This window comes from Melospiza georgiana, chromosome 16, assembly GCF_028018845.1.
Source record: "Melospiza georgiana isolate bMelGeo1 chromosome 16, bMelGeo1.pri, whole genome shotgun sequence".
NCBI classification, from domain to species: Eukaryota; Metazoa; Chordata; class Aves; order Passeriformes; family Passerellidae; genus Melospiza; species Melospiza georgiana.
In genome coordinates, this window is record NC_080445.1 from 3,148,346 (window position 1) to 3,166,847 (window position 18,502).

The following is an 18,502-nucleotide window of genomic DNA, read 5'->3' on the forward strand; positions in this document are numbered from 1 at the left end:
CCACGCAGCAGACAGCCAGCCCTCTGCTCTTATCACCTCCTGCTTCAGAGCAGCTCATTTTTATCCCATTCCTGCCTGGATGCACTCATGCCTTCCCTTCTGGGCATAGGGATGCACTCACTCACCCCTTCCCTCTCTGCTAGCCCCCAGATCCCCTGACTGCAAGGAATGAAACACTGATTATTTTATGTTTAGAAGGGAGAGGAAATTGTAAGAAAATGTAAAGGCAAGCCTGACTGCCGGGGAGAAGGTGGGAGACACAAGGAAACCAGAGAAGGATCCAGCTCTGTGATGGAGAACAGTGGCTGCCACTCAGAGCTGAACTTCCACAGTAACAGAGCTGAGAAACGAGCAGGGTGTGAAGCAACTCTGGTTCCAGAGGAAGTGGTAAATTTAGTCATTGGGGTTTTTTTAAGACACTTCTGCATTTTCAGCAGAAATGACAATTTTCAGCTTTGTAAAGCAATGCCATGAGCCAGCTAATCCCCTCAGAACACAGCAAGGCAGCAACAACAGGAGGAGGAATACACCCTGTGAATAAAGCTGTGTGCAAATGCTTCCATGAGCTCCTGAGGCTCGGAGCTGAACTGAAACAGGTACCTGGGGACAGAGATCAGCACAGAAGCCACACCACACTGACACCTCTGCTGCAGCTTCCCTTGCTCACCAGTTGTTATAAACACAGGATTTTAGGGGTTGAGAGCTCAGCTCTAACAGGACACAGAATCCCAGAACCACTGAGGGTGGAAAAAGCCTCCAAGTTCATCAAGTCCAACCTGTGACCAATCCCCACCTTGCCAACCAGCTCAGAGCACTGAGTGTCACATCCAGTTGTTCCTTGAACACCTCCAGGGATGGTGATTCCATGAAGTTCCACAAATTTACCACAAGATTTGCTTTTAATTTTTCTTCCCCAGCTGAGGCTCAGCAGATTTTTGTCTCACCTCCCACACAGAGCTTTCCATCCTGTCCCCAGGCATTGACCTGGGAGCAGGCTTAGGACCAATCCCAAAGGTAGCTACAAATAATTTTGGTGACTCACCTTTGGAAAAATGTTCCCACAAAGCAGACAACAAAAAAGACATTCAGGTTAATTTGCTGTTGTTATGGATTAAATGCAAGGCAGACAGAATGAAGAGAAGTAGGATAAAAATCATTCATCCTCCAAAATTGCCACCTCAAGGGAAGAATTCCTCTGGAAGAAGCTCATCTGAATCTTCACATGCAGATATCAGAACTCCAGGTCTGTCAACTTTAGAACCTTTCAGTTAAGATGAACTTCTCCTACTTTAAGGCCATAAAATATCAGTGCAGGGTTTTCCCCACTCTCTCTCCTAATTTCCTTAACATCCCTTTTTTAATCAATAAGCATCAAAACAAAGAATCAGTTTTTCTCTTTTTTATTATTATTATTTCTAGCAGACAATTTACATAAAATTCCCCTTTTAAGTTAGTGATTCATAACTTCCTGCAATAAACTACTTAAGGAGCAGCTTTGGTAAAGAATGGAATGAAACAACCAACCAAAAAAAAATAACAATCACAGCTGATTTTGAAACCAACACAATTCACCAAATTTAGATTCAAAAGAAAATCTGCCAAGCTGTATTTTCTCAGTGTTTCCAAGTATTTCACCTTCCTCCTCCCTTTTCAGGTTTGTGCAGATGTGGGAGCTGCATTCTGTCAAGCAGTTTGTCCTGCTAGATCATGGAAATCCATCTTTACATGATTCGTAGCCCTTGGATGGAGGACTCTAAAGTCTTGAAGGAGAGAAAAAAAAAATCTTAATTACAATCTGCTGCAGTAGCTTGGGCTAAAGAATTCAGTGTAAATGCTAACAAAACCAAGTGAAAAACATGAATATTTGAAATTAGAATCCCAGAATGGTTTGGGTTGGAAGGGACTTTGAAGATCATCTCATTCCAGGCCCTGCCATGGCAGTGACACCTTCCACTGTCCCAGGTTGCTCCAAGCTCCATCCAGCCTGGCCTTGGACACTGCCAGGGATCCAGGGGCAGCCACAGCTTCTCTGGGAATCTGTGCCAGGGCTTCCCCACCCTCACAGAGAGGAATTTCTTCAAGTAAAGGATTTCTTTCCAATGCAAGAGCCAGAGACCACAACAGTCATTCCTTTCAAAATCAGCCATGTACAGGCCAATGATACAGACCTAAAACTGCACTAAAGCAGCTCAGAGATCACCTCAACTTCTTGTTTGACTCCTGTCCCCACCAGAGCACTCTGGCACCACACAACACAGACAATCTATTCCTTCCCTATATCAGATCCCATATCCCAGTTTTGGGAAGACCAACAGGGACCTCTGTTGGCCAGGCCTGAGCAAAGCAAGCATGGACATCAATACAGCCTTTCAGCATTTTCAATATGGTATTTTCCAGCTGTTAGAGACAACTTCTTGCTCCTTGGGTAAGTTAATTCTGAGAGGACAGGGCCATGTTCTGCAGCAGGCAATGAGCAGAACCCCATGGGATGGCAAAAGGAAGAGGCAGGGGGTTGTGTTGTACTAATTGTTCCTGTCCAACTGTGGCTGAGGCTGGAGAAGGAAAGAATTAAGGGGATTCCTACAGGGACATTAGTAATTATATTAAAAAATAAATCTGTATTATCACCATCTGCTTAACAAACTGCATCTACATTTATGCAGATTCTTGGATCAGTTTTTTTATGGACTTCACTAATGGTTTTGAATATTCCAGTCCGCATTTCCTGCTGCTGCTAAAACCTGGCTTGGGGCTGAGCCCCAGGAGTTGATACTAGAGATGAAAAAAAAGAAAAATCTATCACCCAGCTAGTTCACATAAACATGGTAGTAAAAGCACATTTTTACCTTGAAATCCCAGATGGTCATTGCTCCATCGATGCCGGTGGTGCAGAATTTCCGACAATCCCGTTTGTCTATCTCATAAATAGACACTTGGCTGCAAACAGAGAGTGAGAGCTCCAACACCCATTCCAGAGAGCCAGAAAACTGGGAAATTTGGGTTGAATTCTACTCCTACTCTTTGGATGAAGACATGACTATACCAGAGCCTACACTAGATTCTTGGTAGAATGCCTCAGAAAAATAAGCCAAGAAAAAGATGCTGAAAGCTCTTTAATGGCTTGGTGAGACTAAATGTTTTCCTTGAATAAAGAGAAATTGCTCAACATCCCTGGGGATCACATAACTCTTTTAATGCAAAGACATTTTTTACCCAATTAACTGGAATGAAGCATTTTGATTAACAGAATTGTGGAATGGTTTGGAGCAGAAGGGACATTAGAACTCATCCAGCCCCACTCCCTGCTATGGGCAGGGACACTTGCCACTATCTCAGGTTGCTCCAACCCAGCCTTGAAAGCTTCCAGGGATGGAGCAGCCACAGCTTCTCTGGGCAACCTGTGCCAGGGCCTCCTCACTCTCACAGGGAAGGATTTTTCTTTATGTTTAACCTAAATTTTCCCTCTTTCAGTTTGAAAACAGTGACACATAATAAATTCACATAGCAGTAACATCTGAAACAGGAAGCTGGGATGTGCATTTCAGGTGGATTTTGCTGGCTGGATTTTGCACAGTGCCTCCAGCCTCTTGGGAACTACCCACATATTTGATAAGATAAGCTGTGTCCAAGGTACACAACACATTAACCATGAGCAAACAGCTCTAGGGGCATGTCAATGATTAACCAGCAGCCACATAAATCCCAGAAACAGAGAGCTGCTGAGGAAAGACCACAAGGGATACCTGTAGCCATGATATTTTCTGAAAAATCCCTTTGCTAGGATTTTTCTCCTGAGAAGCTGAGAGAAACAAAACGTAAACAATAATTATCTGCTGCTGTGGAATGCAACACATGGATCTTTGATTGGTCCATGTCAGTTGTTTCCAATTAATGGCCAATCACAGTCAGCTGGCTTGGACTCACTAAGAGTCAGGAGCTTTTGTTATTCATTCCTTTCTGGCTAGCCTTGTGATGAAATCCTTACTGCTATTCTTTTAGTATAGTTTTAATGTAATATATATCATAAAATAATAAATATAAACACGGAGTCAGATCCTCATCTCTTCCCTCTTCCTGGGACCCCTGCGAACAGCACCACAGATGGCTTTGCTGTACCAGAGAGGTGTAGCTGGTAAGTGCTGGCAGAACAGGCTGCCTGCAGAGCTCTCCCTGCCCTGGTGCTGGCAGCAGGACACTCACGTGATGCTGTTTTGGTGCAGGGTCTCCAGGGTGGTGTTGCGATCCTCCGTGGTGGCTCTTTTGTCCATGTTGCGGAAGCGCTCCATGGCCGAGATGTTGCGCTGGATGCTCTGTTTGGGAATGTCCAGTTTGGACACGAAGCTCAGCAAGCCACGCTCGTCACAGTTGAAGAGCATCGGGCAGCAGTCGTGGCCCTGCAAGCAAAAACCCATCAGGAAACCTCAGCATTCCCTGCCATTGCAACAGGCAAGCACTGACACAGCTGGGCACAGCTGGTTTAGTGTTATTATTAACTGTGCAAAGTATGGGGTTTTCTCCCCCTCCAAAACACGACAAAGCTCTGCAAGGAGGAAATAGCAAACACTTACAGCTGCCACCACGCTGTTCTCCGAGACAAAGGACACGCTCAGGAGTGGGAGGAACTCTGTTTTCAGCTGCGAAACCCTGAGCACAAGGACATTTGTTAGAGGGATTCACTGAAACCTCTCATTTTCGGCTCTAACAAAAAATAGGCACCGTTCCCACACAAGGATTGTTGGAAAAGTCAAGGTAGCTTGGCTGTCCTGTGGTGACAACAGAAGGTTGTAATTCGCAATAAGAAGTTTCAGCCTAAGGAAAGTGTGCTGGAAGATTTATAACAAAGCCAAGTGTTCCAGGTGAAAGGCTAAGGTTACCAAAATTATGTGTAAACAGGGGCAACAGTTAAAAAGGAATACCCCCAAAAATATCTGTATTGATGAAGATATTAATTTCATTTAAATATATAAAACACTTGAAATTTTGATGCTTGACATCTCTGCAGAGGCAAAAAGCCTGGATATTCATTTCAGTCAACTTTTGTGATTTAATGACAAATAAAGATTCTTAAACACTTTATAATGAATTATATAAATAGAAATATAAAAATTCTTAAACACTATAATGAATGATATTCCCTGCCACGTACTTATACAATTGTATTGATCAGAACCACAATTCAAAATTAATCCCAGCAATGCCTGGATGATCCCAGACCCTTCTGCTACCAAAACCTATGGAGGATCTCATCCTTCCTGGCTGGAAAGCCAAGGACACTGCAAAGTTATGCAGATCAAGAGGAGCAGCAGAAGGAGCAATTGTTAGTAAAATATTTTGTTGCATTGGAAGGTGTAAGTTGAAATCTTGCATCAGCAGCATCTTAAGGACAGATGTTGAAATTAATATTTCATGAACTTACTTTCCAGCTTCTGGTTAGGAATGTGGTCTTACTGCTGCAGTGAGCATGGATTCTCTTTGAATTGGGAATAATGTCTGGAATATTGCTTGGAACATTTTGTATTGCAAATATTGTTTTGAAAAAGGAAATATTGTTTCCTGGGTTACTCAGTGGAACATACCTTTTTTCCTAAATGCCTCTTTTTCCCCCTCCAAAATAAATCCACTATACACTCACCAAAGGATTCTTATATGGAATTTAAATTATATACTCTAAAATTCACAGAAACAAACCTTATTCATAGAATATTTATATTTATATAAGCCTCAAAGAGACCTGGAGCCTACAGTAAAATAACCAACAGAGGCACGAGCTTGCAATCCCAATATTCCACGTGGAACCACAGAATCACTAAGGTTGGAAAAGACCTTTAGGACCCTCAGGCTCGCAGCAGCAAGGGATACTCACATCATGTTTTTGGAGGCATCAGCCACGGACACGGTGCTGTCGTGGCTGACCCAGGCCAGGCGGTTGCCGCTGGCGGAGAAGCTGACGCTGTGCACCCACCCTCCGCTGCCCGCACCCCCAAACTCTGACATCAGCTGCCCAAAAGGCATCTTGGAGCCCCAGGGAGTGCTGGCTGGCTTTTCATCCACTTCCTTAATGTAAGCAGAGAACACCCTGCAAATAAAAAGAATCTGGTGTGAACAAAGAGAGAACAAAGCTCATGGGAGCATGGGGTGCGTTTCATGTTGGAAGGAGAGAGATGGGTGCTGATTCTCCCAAAATAAAATATTTTGGTGTCTTTGAACGAGCCTGGAAGCAGCAGTACAAAGGGTGTAAAAGCACACAGGTTTCTCATGAATGCTGTTCTTGTGGCCCTCTCCCTTTTTTCCAGAAGATGGCACAAAAATACACGTTGTCAGTGCATTTTTCCCCGTGCCAAGATTTCCCTTTCATCCTTTTGCGGTGCTAACAGCTCTCCAGAGTCAAGCCTTCAGCTAGAGAAAACCCAGGAATGGCACTGTATAATTAGAAGCTAATACAAACACCTACAAAATTACCCACTTTTTAAGAACATTCCTGTTTTAGTAGGATTTCAAAGAAAGAAATGTGATGTTCTAATGCCAGCAAAGGAGCTCTGAGCCACCTTCTTCCGGCTCATTATTGCAAGAATGCCTTGAAAACCTGAAATACTGCAATGTTTTTACAGAATTTTTTTTCCCCAGCACTACAGTTTTTAAGGTATGTTTAAATAGAAAGCCTCCCCCTCTCATCAAATTCCTTCTGCATGAGTCAGACATGCCACAATATGGTGTTCTTGACTGTTACCATGGAATTTAATGGGACGTCACAACCATAGGATTTGAGTCCATTGAACAGGAGGAGCAAGGCAGCTACACCATGCTACTACCAGAGGGGAAAAAAAAAAAAAAAATCAGTGTAAATGAGAAACTATAATCAAATATTCATGGTTGCAGTCACACACAAACAGGAATTATTTTATAGTGAGTTGAAGAAAATGTAGCCTCCCCTTCCCTGTTTTTTGTATCTTTTGTGTGTGTGGGGTAAGCACTTCCAGAGGTACCTATATTCAGCTTATTTCAATAAAGCTGCTCATATGGAATGAGAAGGGTTTAACTGCAGCTATATTAGGTACAGATTTTCAGGGAATTAAGTATGGATATATATTTGGCTCTATTAGTTTAAATATAATCTAATGATAATCCTTTAAAAATTTGAATTTTATAGAGCTACCTAAAAGGATGGTCTCTTAATGTATGGAAGTAGGACAAGATGTTTAAAGCAACAGCCTTTGACACCAGGCAGGAAAATCATACCTAAGTAGGGAAGACCTTGAATTTAACTATTACTTAAAAATATAAGAAGTCTTCTCCCTTATTAAAGTCTCTCTGTCTTTTAAAACCAAAATCACCTCAGCTTGAAGGCCTCAGCCTTCAAAGAATGTTAGGAAATGACTTTCATTCCCTCAGCAAGAACATAAAATCATACTTATGTGTGCTTGTAGCTATAGATACATATGTATTTCAGATAAATATAAGGAGAGCTCATTTATCTTGGCCAAGCACCAAAAATCTCTACTGAATATCCAGCAATTTGCAGCCTGCCCTCCATTCCTTCCCCAAATTATTTCCCACTTAGTTGCTTATTACGTGGCAGTGGCTCTGGCAGATCCATTTCCTAATTTCCATCAGAACAGGTGCACACTTCAGGTATCTTTTTTTTTAATATGGAACTGAAGGGAGAACTGGAATTCTAGAGATCTGTACTCCTCATTTACAAAAGAGAATACTTTTTCATGGTTTTGGGGAAGAAACAGAATCCTAGAATCCCACACACACACATTTCAGGTTACCTATGTCAGAATCCTGAGGTGCTTTATGAAACCAAATTTAAAAGCTTCCACATGTGAAAAGCAGCTGCTTCTGTTTCACATCACCTATTTTGTGACAGGAAGTGAATACATACAGTTTATCTAATTTAAACTGTAAATAAGGCAGGAAAGAGGAGACAACTCTCCCCTCTCTTTCCCAGCTTCCATTTAACATCTCTCCTTACATGAAAAGGTATCAAAGGATGGGGTTTAGATGTGAGAGTTTCATTCTGAATTAAGGAATGCAATAATCAGTCCCACCTCCCCCTCCCACTCCTCCTTAGTCATTTTTAGTACACACTTTGAAGCTTAGAAATTGCCCTATTACATAAAGAATTTAAGAAAAGAAGCTTTCATTATCATTGAAGGTACAAGTGATTAAGTCAATGCGGATTCAAGTCAGGCCCTGCAGGCTCCCCATGCAGAGTTCCCTGCAGTGACCCCAATCACTCAGCACAGAGCAGTTTGCAGGGCCCATCCCTCACACTGTAATTTCACAATCAGTTGCAAAGTCTCCCCCATCCATCTCTCACACCAATCTGCCTTTAACAGCTTTTTTTTTTTTTTTAATGGTCTTCAAAAATCTCTTCTATTGTGTTGAGTTGCTGGTGGATCAATTGCTTGACTCAGCTCCCCACAGGCAAAGGGGAGGAAACAAGGAACTCAGAGAAAAAAAAGATGGGAAAACACCTTTGGGAATGATCAGTTACTCTGAATTTTGGAAAACTGCACCATCAGGGTATTGCTTTTTAACCTCTAACTAGCAGTGCTGGTGTTCTACAGGATAACACCTGCTAATCCAACTTCAGCCTAATGACCAACTCTCAGCCTAAATGCTGTGTAATGCCACAAATTCAGGTGCGTCCCTCAGCAGATCCATGCTGGCAAAGTCAGGGCACAGCAGCATCAAAGCCAAGCTGGATATTTTATTTTTGGTACTAACAGCAGTACACAATGAGCCACCTTTTATTTTAATAGCATGTGCAATTACCTGATGAACATACTCAAGCTACTTATTTGATCCAGTAACCCAAACTGTAGGTAGATATTTTAGTTTCTCTCACCTGCACTTGAAGTCACAGGATCCTGCAGCCAGCAGGACATTGTTGGGGTGCCAGTCCAGGCTGAGGACAGTGGAACGAATTGGCTTTTTAATGTGTTTGCTCACCCACCTAAAACAAAACCAAACCAAAATAAGACAAATTTTATATGAACATGTTTTACCTGATTCCCACAAATCCATAAAGTGCTCCTCAAAAAGACTGCTACCTGTCAATGACAAAACACATCAGTTTTGGAAGAAAATGTCCAAATCTCTCACATTCTCTTGTGCAATCTGTGAACTTTATGGTTAGCTTAATTAAACTTTCAAATATTATGAACAAACTCATCAAATATGTATCTCCTCAGCTGAGTCTTACTCCCCTTCAAGCTGATTTTTATGATGCATCAGATGGAACTTCTTGATGTGAATTTTGTCCAGGAATTGCCAGGTCCCTTCTCCCAGTGAACACAAGGTCAGCTGGGACTGTGACACTGAGCTGAGCAGCACTGTTTTCATGGATCACCAAGCACAAGTCCTTCTCCAGTCCTACCAACAAATTTTATAGTCACATCTCTTGCCTATTGACTTTTCTACTGTTTAAAAATACAATAACTATAAAACACAACAAGAAAATGGGGTGACTGCCAACAACCCATCCAGTGCATTCATCTCAATTATCTGCAGTGCAGTGCAAAGTGGTCCTGCTGCTGAATTCATCAATAGTGGCCTAAATATGTCTCAGCAGATTTGGTTTATCTGAACTATTTACAAACCAGTAATGAAATCTATTATTCACTTTATGGCCTTTGAGGTGATGGTGCTTTTTCTTTGATTTTACTTCCATCAGGCACAAGTTTTAAGGCTCACAATTTACAAATTATATTTCTTTAGCATATGGAGTCTCGATTCTTTTGCAGACAAGTGAGGCAGAAAAAAGATAGTGATAAGTGAATATGCTGGAAAGCATAAAAGTCCAAAACAATCATTAAAATGTATTTTGCAGATGGTGCCATTGTTTTTTCATCTCCACATGGCAGACTGCACAGAGGTCACCTGTGTTTTTGTCCTGTTTAAGCAACCCAAAGTAAGAGACACACACTGATTTCAGCTACAGATGATACAGCAAATGTAGCTCCAACACAAGAAGACCAGAAGCATTAAGTTTAGATGCTAAAATGAGAAAAATGTTAATGGTGGAAATATCTTTGTGATATTCTTATGTGAAATCCATAAACTGTGGTAAAAGTACATGACAAAATGCAGAACAGGTCATGACAAGCTCAAACATCTAACAGATCACCCTGGAGATGTGACAGAATGACAAGAAATGGCCCAAAATAACAGATACAGAAGGAAGACTCCAGTGAAGGCTTCTTCATTCATTCTGGCACGAAGAGGGAGAAGAAAATATTTATCTTTTTTTCAACCACAGAGTTGTAGTAATGAAATCTTTACTCTGCAGAAATTCTTGCACTTTCAGAAAAGCAACATATGTTTATGGCAGTCAGGCACAGCACATCCACGCCAACTTGTACTGGCTGAAAATAGGCAAAGGCCTTTAGGTGCTACAGCAGAATGAAGAGAGAGAACCTTATTCCCCAAATGTTGAAGTCCACAAAAGAACTGATGAGGCCATCCCTCTACACTTCCTGAGTATTTCAGGAATTAGTAAAATAGTAACAGCATTAAACAACTTCAGCTTTGCCATGCTGACCCTCAAGACACAAACCCAGCTCACCAGTCATTTTCAGACTCAAAGTAGCACACGGATATGAGTCGAGCTCCACTGCCCACAGCAAACTTGTTCTCCAGGGGGGACCACTTGACGAAGGTGGCGGCGCGGTTGATCCTGAGGATGACCAGGGTGGGTTTCCACACGCCGTCCTTCTGGCTCCACACGTACGCGTTGCGGTCGGCGCCGCACGTCACGATGCGGTCGCTCTTGGGAGCCCAGTCAATGCCTGCCAGTGAAGGGGGCACAGGAATTCATTTTCCCCTTTATGTTAAGGGAAAACAGAGATCACCTCACAGTTCTCCGTCACAGAATCCCAGAACGGTTTGGGGTGCAAAACACCTTCAAGATTGTCCAGTTCCAACACCCATTCACTATCCCAGGTTGCTCCAAGCCCCATCCAACCTGGCCTTGGACACTCCCAGGGATTCAGGGGCAGCCTCAGCTTCTCCAGACAATCTGAGCCAGGGCCTCACCACCCTCACAGGGAAGAATTTTGCCATATCTAATCTAAATCTCCCCTCTTTCAGTCTGAGGCCATTCCTCCTTGCCCTGTCACTGCAGTTCCTGACAAACTGATCACTGACACAGTTATGACTTATGTCATTCCCCTTCATCTCTTATTCTCCAGGAGCTGTTTCAAGCTGTTAGGGATACTTGTTTCTCCCTCTAGCTTTCATCAAAACTGCAGATCCCAAATTCCCAGTCCCAGGGATGTGCTGGCTGAGGAAGCTCCGAGGGCTGACCAACAGGTGGAGCTCTGCAGGCCAGCCAAGGCCTGTCCACCAGCACCCTCCAAACCTCTGACTTGTGCAAGATCCCTCTCAACAGCTGAAACTCAGCAATTCTAGAACTGCACAACCTCTAACAACATTTTGTGCTTGTTGCCAGACTGCAGCCATGATCTAAAGTTTAGATAACAGGGAGTTTTGGTTAGCTGCTATCAATCTTTACGCACTGACACAATGCTTACATTTTTTTCTGTGCCTATTTAAGCTGTGTCACAAGAAGGGTTTACGAAGAAAAAAATAAATTCAAACAATAAAATAAAACCTTTGAAAAAGCTGCCATTGCTTCTTTCCCCTCTAGGCAATGAAGGATGTTCCCAACTGGAAAGTCTTATGGGAACATTATTTTTCATCTTTTCCCTAGCATCCTTTGGGATGCAGTCCTCAACTCTCCTGCCACAAATTATGTATCAGTGGTTTTCCATTACCACATTCAGTATTAAAAATATCTCTTAAGCTCACAATCTGAAAGTGGGATAAAAGCTGTGGAAAGAATTTGTACTAATGGTATCATATTATTCATACATTGTTTACTTCAAAATAAGTTTATGCTTAAAAAGTGAAGAGCTTGGTAGTCTGAAACTGCAGTTACAGGAGTTCTAGCACTGCCTTTGAAAGAGGGACCATCCTGTCTTTCCTTCCTTCTCCTGCCCACCACCTCCTCTCAGCAGCCCTGGTGCTATTCTGATTTAGGCCAAGTTCAGATTTTTAGCTCAGCAATAAACAAGCTCTTCCTGTGAGTGAGCAGAGGCAGCTCAGCACAAACCTGAGCCACAGAAGGACCTTGTCCCCTGTGATCAGGAGCTGCAGTGACAGCAGCTGACTCACTCCTGCCAGGGGTTACAAGCAGTTTGCTCAGTGGCTCCTCTGTGTGTAACCAGAGTTTAACTCCACTCTTTACAACCAGCAGAGTGTTTTGTACTCCAAAGGCTCACACTGTGCAGGAAAGCAGGGACAGTTCTTCTCCCAAGTCATGAACATGTGGCTTCTAACACTAACAGGTACAAGTAGAATGTCTTGAGGGGAGGGACGGGACACTTGGGCATTTGTAAATGCAGCCCAAATGACTCTTCACAAAGGAGCAGGATAGTTGTACTCTTGGACAGCAAGAATTGGAAAAATTAAAGTTCCTGCAAAATGCTGTTGGAGTGGTACTTCTGCCCATTAGTGAGCTGAGAAGAGAATTTGCTGCTTTGGGCATGTGCTTGTATTAATTACTTTCACTTCCTTAAGAGCATAAAGCCCTTTTAAAAATATCACCATGGAAAAAAAACCCCAACCCAGTTATATGAAAGACTGCCACAGAAAAATCACATTTTTAAAAATAACACCTTGTGACTCATTGTGGTAGCTCTTCTTAATTTCCATTGTGGATGTACAGGGCCTGCAATAAATGTGCTCACTGATGGTCTAAGTCCAGGACTGACCACTTGATATGTATATACAGTTCTTAAAAAAGGGTATTTATTGTTGGAAACCACAAAGCAATTCTACAGTTGTATACTTGATGAAATTTTAGCACTAGCAGTTGAAAGGGAACAGCATGCATCACTGTGACACAAGCAGATTACTTCAGCAGACTGAAAATGTGTTCTCATTATGTCATTAGGGATGAAAAATAAGCCATAGATAAGAAAAAATGTCTCAGTAACTCCACTGAAATGTCTGGAAATGAGATAGGGCTTTTCTTCCTAACATTCACTGCATGCAGTTCAGAAAACTGCTGCAAGGCTCTGTCTAAGTGGGAATGCCAACCTATAAAAAGATCTATTTACTCAACACTTGCAGATTTTCTGTTCAGAATCTCAGCTGAGGAAAACAGGAGGGGCTGGAAAACTTCATGTGTGGCTCAGCACATTCTCACCTGTAATGTGTCCATTGTGTTCCTTCAGCTCATGAGCCTTCACCCACTGGTTCCCACTCTTCTTGTAGATGTGCACTTCATGGTTATTAGGGCTAATGGCAATCTCTTGAAAGAGGAAATAAAACAATCCAATTGTAGAGTAGGCTTTTTAGTAGCAAATGCTATAATTGGAAAGACTTTTCCCATCTAAAACCTCTATTTACAAATTTGAGAGCATTACATGGGCTTTGTCAAGGAAGGGCCAAAATCCCTGGAAAATCTCCAATAATTATGGACAAAGCATCATGGAATGGTTTGGGTTGGAAGGCATCTTTAAGATCATCCAGTTCCAACCCCCTGCCATAAACAGGGACACCTTCCACTATCCCAAGTTGCTCCAAGCACCATCCAAGCTGGCCTTGGGCACTGCCAGGCACAGCTTCTCTGGGAATGTGTGGGAAGAATTTCTTCCCAAAATCCCACCTAACCCTGCCCTCTGGCAGTTTGATATTGGCACACATATCATGGTTATGAGTACTCTGCACAGGAAGACAACACATTTGGAACACAACAATCCACATTATATAGAAAACTTGGCCAAGAGGCAAAGCTTTGTGGAACACCAGGAAGACTCAATTACCTCCTATGCCAGAGCTCCAGCAACAAGCTTAGAAAAGCTCAGATTTTGGAAGACCTGTGCTTTTTGTACCAGAAGTAGAACATTTAACATGTAGAACTATGTATCTGATCACACTTTCCCTAAATGAGACCCAGAACATCAGCAGATCAAAAACAGACACTAGAAAGAAAACAGCAATTGAAAAATGAGAAATTAAAAATGCAAATGAGCTGATTACTTACGAGTACGGTCTCTGTTCCAGGCATGGCAGGTGATTGGCTCCAGCAGGAACTGATGCAGAGACATTCCGAGTTAAAGAGGTTCCTATGTTGTAAAAAGTGAGAAGGCTGAAAGGTGTAAAAGTGAAAACAAAACGCTTCAAAATGAGAGAATTAATAAATCCAAGTTTACCTTCAATATTTACCAAGCATCATTCAGTGCAATGCTACAATTAATTTACAGATCACAAGCTAATAAATATGATAAGAATGCTCAAGAGCTGCCTGTGTCACATCCCAGATATTTTCAGTAGGATGATGAATTTGCATTGTCCTGCTTACATTAGCTAATTGCAATTGCCCTAAAAGCCAGATACACTTGCTGCTTTGTGTAACCTCACAGACAAGAGAGTAGGTCCTCAAGAAATCTAATAAACCTATTAATTTTACTATGGAAATAGAACAATTAAAAAAATAAATATCTAGGACAAAGGTCAGTGAACTGATTCTAAAGCCTGACTTGTATCCAGGCTCACAGGCAGCACTACTACAAAATCTTTTTTTCAAGAAGTCAAACTGATGTGTAACTGGTCTGCTGATTTATTATTTGATAAAACCATTTATGTGTATCCCAGGGAAAAATTACTAAGATTAGTAATTAACTAATTAGTAATTTCTTCAAGTTAATTATAGCAGTGAACTGTTTGATAATCAGGCTTCTGCCCCATGAAACTCTAAACATTAAAACAAGCTGAATCATTATAGTTTTTGAGTATTTGGTTTAAAAATGGCTAAATACCTACTTTTTAAAGTGATGGTTGGTACAAGAGACAGTACTGAAGTTCTGCAATTGGAGGCACATCCATCCACAGACACAAAGTTGTTTAAAATGTTTTTATTGTATTTTCTTCCATCCATTTATGCTGCCTTTGGTTAATACACAGGATACAATAGTATATTTTTGAAATGAAAATATTTTAGACATTAAAGTATTTTAGACACCAAAATATTTTAGGTATTAAAGAATAGTATTATGTGTGCTGTATTAACCAGAGCAGCACAAATGGATGGAATAAAAACTCAAGGTCACCTGTAATAATAAAAATGTGCACAGCTCAATACATCCAACTTGGACTTGTCAATTCCTTTTGGATATTCCACTAATTTTCACAGCAATTTATCACTGCCTGATGGATCAGTGCATTTTTACCCCACATATCCCTCCTAAAAGAACTATCTCTGTGATGTCATTCCAAGACATCCACACCCATTTCAGCCTGGAATTACAACATACCCAAGTATGGCCGTGTTGGCAGAGGGTGGAGCCTTCAGGACAAGGTAGGAATTTGGAAGCAAACAGGAAATGAATGGCAATCCAACAGAAACTTGGGACTGAAAGAAGGGTGAGTGTGCTCTTAGGGAGCCTCAGGAGTTACTATCACACCATCAGTTTAACAAATACTTTGAAAGTGCTGGATCTTGGAGCAGATGTGAGACAGTTTTTCACCAATGCAAGAAACTGGAGAGACTTTTTCTTTTATTTAAGGAAATCAAGCACTGTTATTCTAAAAATATGCAAATTATGGGTGAATTTCAAATGTACTTGAAATACAACTTTAACAATCTGAGCTTTTAGTCCAGCTCATAATTTTAACCAGCATGATTTTCATGGTTCTTATAATAATCACATTCCACCAATCAAATGAGGTATTAAATACACACAGTCCTAGGCAAAATAATTATGTTTTGTTAATGTGAAAATGTTGCTATAATCTGGGTTACCTCTGCCCTTGGACATCCATCATTTGAGATCCCATGTGCGGAAGCAAAACATAACTGCAAAGTGCTTTTTCCAGGATCTTGCTTTAGCTCCTGCCAACGTTCAGTAGCAGCAGATTTCCATATACAGGAAAAGTTCAAGAGCTGTTCCACCAACAAGGAATGCTCAGCCTTTGCTACTCTTTCCGAAATAAAATGTAAAAATATCCAGTCTCCTCTCCCCAAGGAATGCAGCTATTTTGAAACACTTTCTATCACAACTGTAGTATTCTATTCACAGACTGGCATTACATATAAAATTTGGTGCCACCCTAACTCTTAGTTCAGGTATTTTTACTCAGGTGCTCCCAAAACCTACCCAAACGTGTATGATCCAGCCCTTCCCATTGACTGAATTACTTGAGCTCCACAACTGGCTACAAGAGACTATTTTCCATTTTGGTTTGGTTACAAAACCATAAAACACAACAGTGATGATAACCTCAAAAAGCAGTGCTATTTCTGTCTCCTGATAGATACAGTGCCATGTTCTTGGGGAGGTAAATCTTTAAAAAAGTTTTCCAGTTACATTTATTCCTTACTAATAGACAGACAAAATTCAGCTTATATTTCTCTTGGGAAAATGCTGCTGGCTTTATGATTCTCAACAAATTAATAGCCTCAATGCCTTCCTATCATCCAAACTCAAAATCTCACATGGGGAAAATAACGGTATGGCTTTCTTAGCAAGTACTTAATGCAGGTCTCCTTGAGTTTTATTTCAAATGGAAAGCAACTGACTTTGAGTTTCAATAAAATATTTTTAAATGGAGAAAAAAAAGGGAAATCTTGCACCTTTGTAGAGCAATTCTTTCAGTACAAGGCCTGGAAGGATCGAGGCTGGGATGTACAGCACTCAGCTGCTGTCACCTCTTCTGGGGTGAGAAATATGTGGTGAATGGTACTTGGCCATTCCTGGACAAGCAGCCAGCCAGGATACGGACTCAGAAGTGGTGACGGAATGCGTGTGACAGCGAGAAATGGATCTTTTTAATCCTTTCCCCATCTCGGAGCACCTACACCACTTGCAAACACCGGGAAGCCAAGCACCTGCGCTGCAGGACAGCCTCCCAGCGCTGTCACTGCCTCCCAAGGCACTCAGCGCGGATTTTCAGGGGGGTGGGCGGCTCATCTCGGGCACCTCCCGACACCAGACACCGTTAGCAATCAGATATCAAGCAGATAAACCGGCCGGGATAGGCACGGATTGTGAGCTGGGCCCTGCCAGCACCGGGCACGGCGGGGCCGTGTGGGCACAGCGGGGGAAACGGGGGGCACCTCCTCAGCCTCGCCTCCCCCCGGCCCCTCAGGGCGAAGCGGCGAGCGGTGCCCACCGCCTCGCCCTCCGCACGGCGCCCGCAGCCCCTCGGGGCAGCGATGCTGCGGTGCCTCCCCCCCGCGCTCCCCTCACGCCGGCGGCCCCGCAGGCTCCCCCGCCGGCCGGCGCCCATCGCTGCCGCGGCCGGGACTCACCTGAGGCGGCGGGGGCGGAGCGGGACTCGCGGACTCTGGGCAGTCAACGCGACTCCGCTCCGGCGGCGGGAGAGGCCGAGCGGGCCCGGCTCTGACACGGGCGGCAGGAAACGCGCGGGGCGCCTGCGCCGCCAGCCCTCCCCACACAAAGGGCGGAGCGGCGCCTGCGCGGCCCCTCAGGGCGGGGCGGCCGCGGCCGAGGAATTGACAAGGTAAGGAGAGAAATTTAAGGTCATAAAGCGCGGCTGGCAATGCGCCCCCGCCGTTGTGTGCCCTAAACCGCATCGGGCAAGTGACTCTTAAAGGCCTCCAGGGGTGGTGAGTCCGCCGCTTAGCTGGGTATGCTGTTCCAATGTCTGACCACCTAAACAGTGAAAAAAATAAATTATAACATCTAACCTGACTCTCCAGTGACTCAATTTAAGGCCATTTCCTTCAGTCCTCTCACTGCAGGCACGGTAGAAGAGGCTGGATCCCGCATCAATACACGCTCCTTTCAGATCTACTACAAGTAAAGGAAATGGGGGGAAAAAGAAGGTGTTTCCCCCTGCCCTGTTGTCTCTCTGAGGAGAAAAGTAATAAAGGTGTGGTTAGCAATTGTTCCCCGTAGATGATTCCCAAAATACAGAGGTGCTGGACACATACATGAGATTGTGTCCCAAACGGCAACACTCGTAACCCATCCTACAGGATACATCCCAGAAAATCTATTCTGGTATAATCGAGACAAAAGGCACAAATATCAGAGCAAATAAACCCACATTGAGTCTCCATGGGACTAACCAAACCCATTTCCTCAGCCATGGCTTATAAGGTTTGCTGGACCTTTCATAAGCCTTTTACCCTCCTCTGGACATGCTCCAGCACCTCAAGGTCCTTTTTGAAATGAGAGACCCAAACTGAACTCAGCACTCAAGGTGTGGTGCCACCAGTGCCACATACAGGGGGACAATCACTGCCCTTGTCCTGCTGGCCACAGTGTTCCTAATTGTTACCTTATGCATCAAGAGTTCTCTTATCATTATAGTGCAAGGATTCCATATCACCAGAGCTTCATACCATCTCAATGTTTCTTAAAGACAGCTCCTCTATATACTGACTCTTCCTGGTCCTTGCAGTAGCCAACTGACTGCTGAGCCCACCAATCCACTCTTTTATACCACTGCTCTTATTGGC

The 18,502-nt window shown here is 43.0% G+C and overlaps 1 protein-coding gene across 2 annotated transcripts; it reads right to left on the bottom strand.

The window, feature by feature from the left end:
* Nucleotides 1–1,384: 1,384 nt before the first annotated feature.
* Nucleotides 1,385–17,463, bottom strand: ARPC1A (actin related protein 2/3 complex subunit 1A). Of its 2 annotated transcripts, none has more exons than XM_058035767.1 (10): nucleotides 17,327–17,463; nucleotides 14,060–14,141; nucleotides 13,220–13,324; nucleotides 10,574–10,796; nucleotides 8,855–8,962; nucleotides 5,864–6,076; nucleotides 4,569–4,644; nucleotides 4,201–4,394; nucleotides 2,847–2,937; nucleotides 1,385–1,760 (listed from the first exon to the last, which is right to left on the bottom strand). In XM_058035767.1, the coding sequence occupies exons 2-10, from the start codon at nucleotides 14,121–14,123 to the stop codon at nucleotides 1,722–1,724; spliced, it is 1,113 nt and encodes a 370-aa protein (XP_057891750.1). In that variant the 5' UTR covers nucleotides 14,124–14,141; nucleotides 17,327–17,463; the 3' UTR covers nucleotides 1,385–1,721. The 2 variants fall into 2 exon arrangements, with proteins under 2 accessions (XP_057891750.1, XP_057891749.1); XM_058035766.1 differs by having other exon boundaries at nucleotides 14,060–14,164.
* Between the last annotated feature and the right edge of the window lie 1,039 nt (nucleotides 17,464–18,502).

Bases quoted from the DNA above. Each gene is read 5' to 3' on its own strand.
- ARPC1A (XM_058035767.1), bottom strand. From the start codon at position 14,123: ATGTCTCTGCATCAGTTCCTGCTGGAGCCAATCACCTGCCATGCCTGG. The intron at 4,395-4,568 runs GTAAGTGTTTGC...TTTTGCTTGCAG, and splicing joins AGAACAGCGTGGTGGCAGCT to GGCCACGACTGCTGCCCGAT. The intron at 2,938-4,200 runs GTGAGTGTCCTG...CTCTGTTTGCAG, and splicing joins CTGCACCAAAACAGCATCAC to CCAAGTGTCTATTTATGAGA.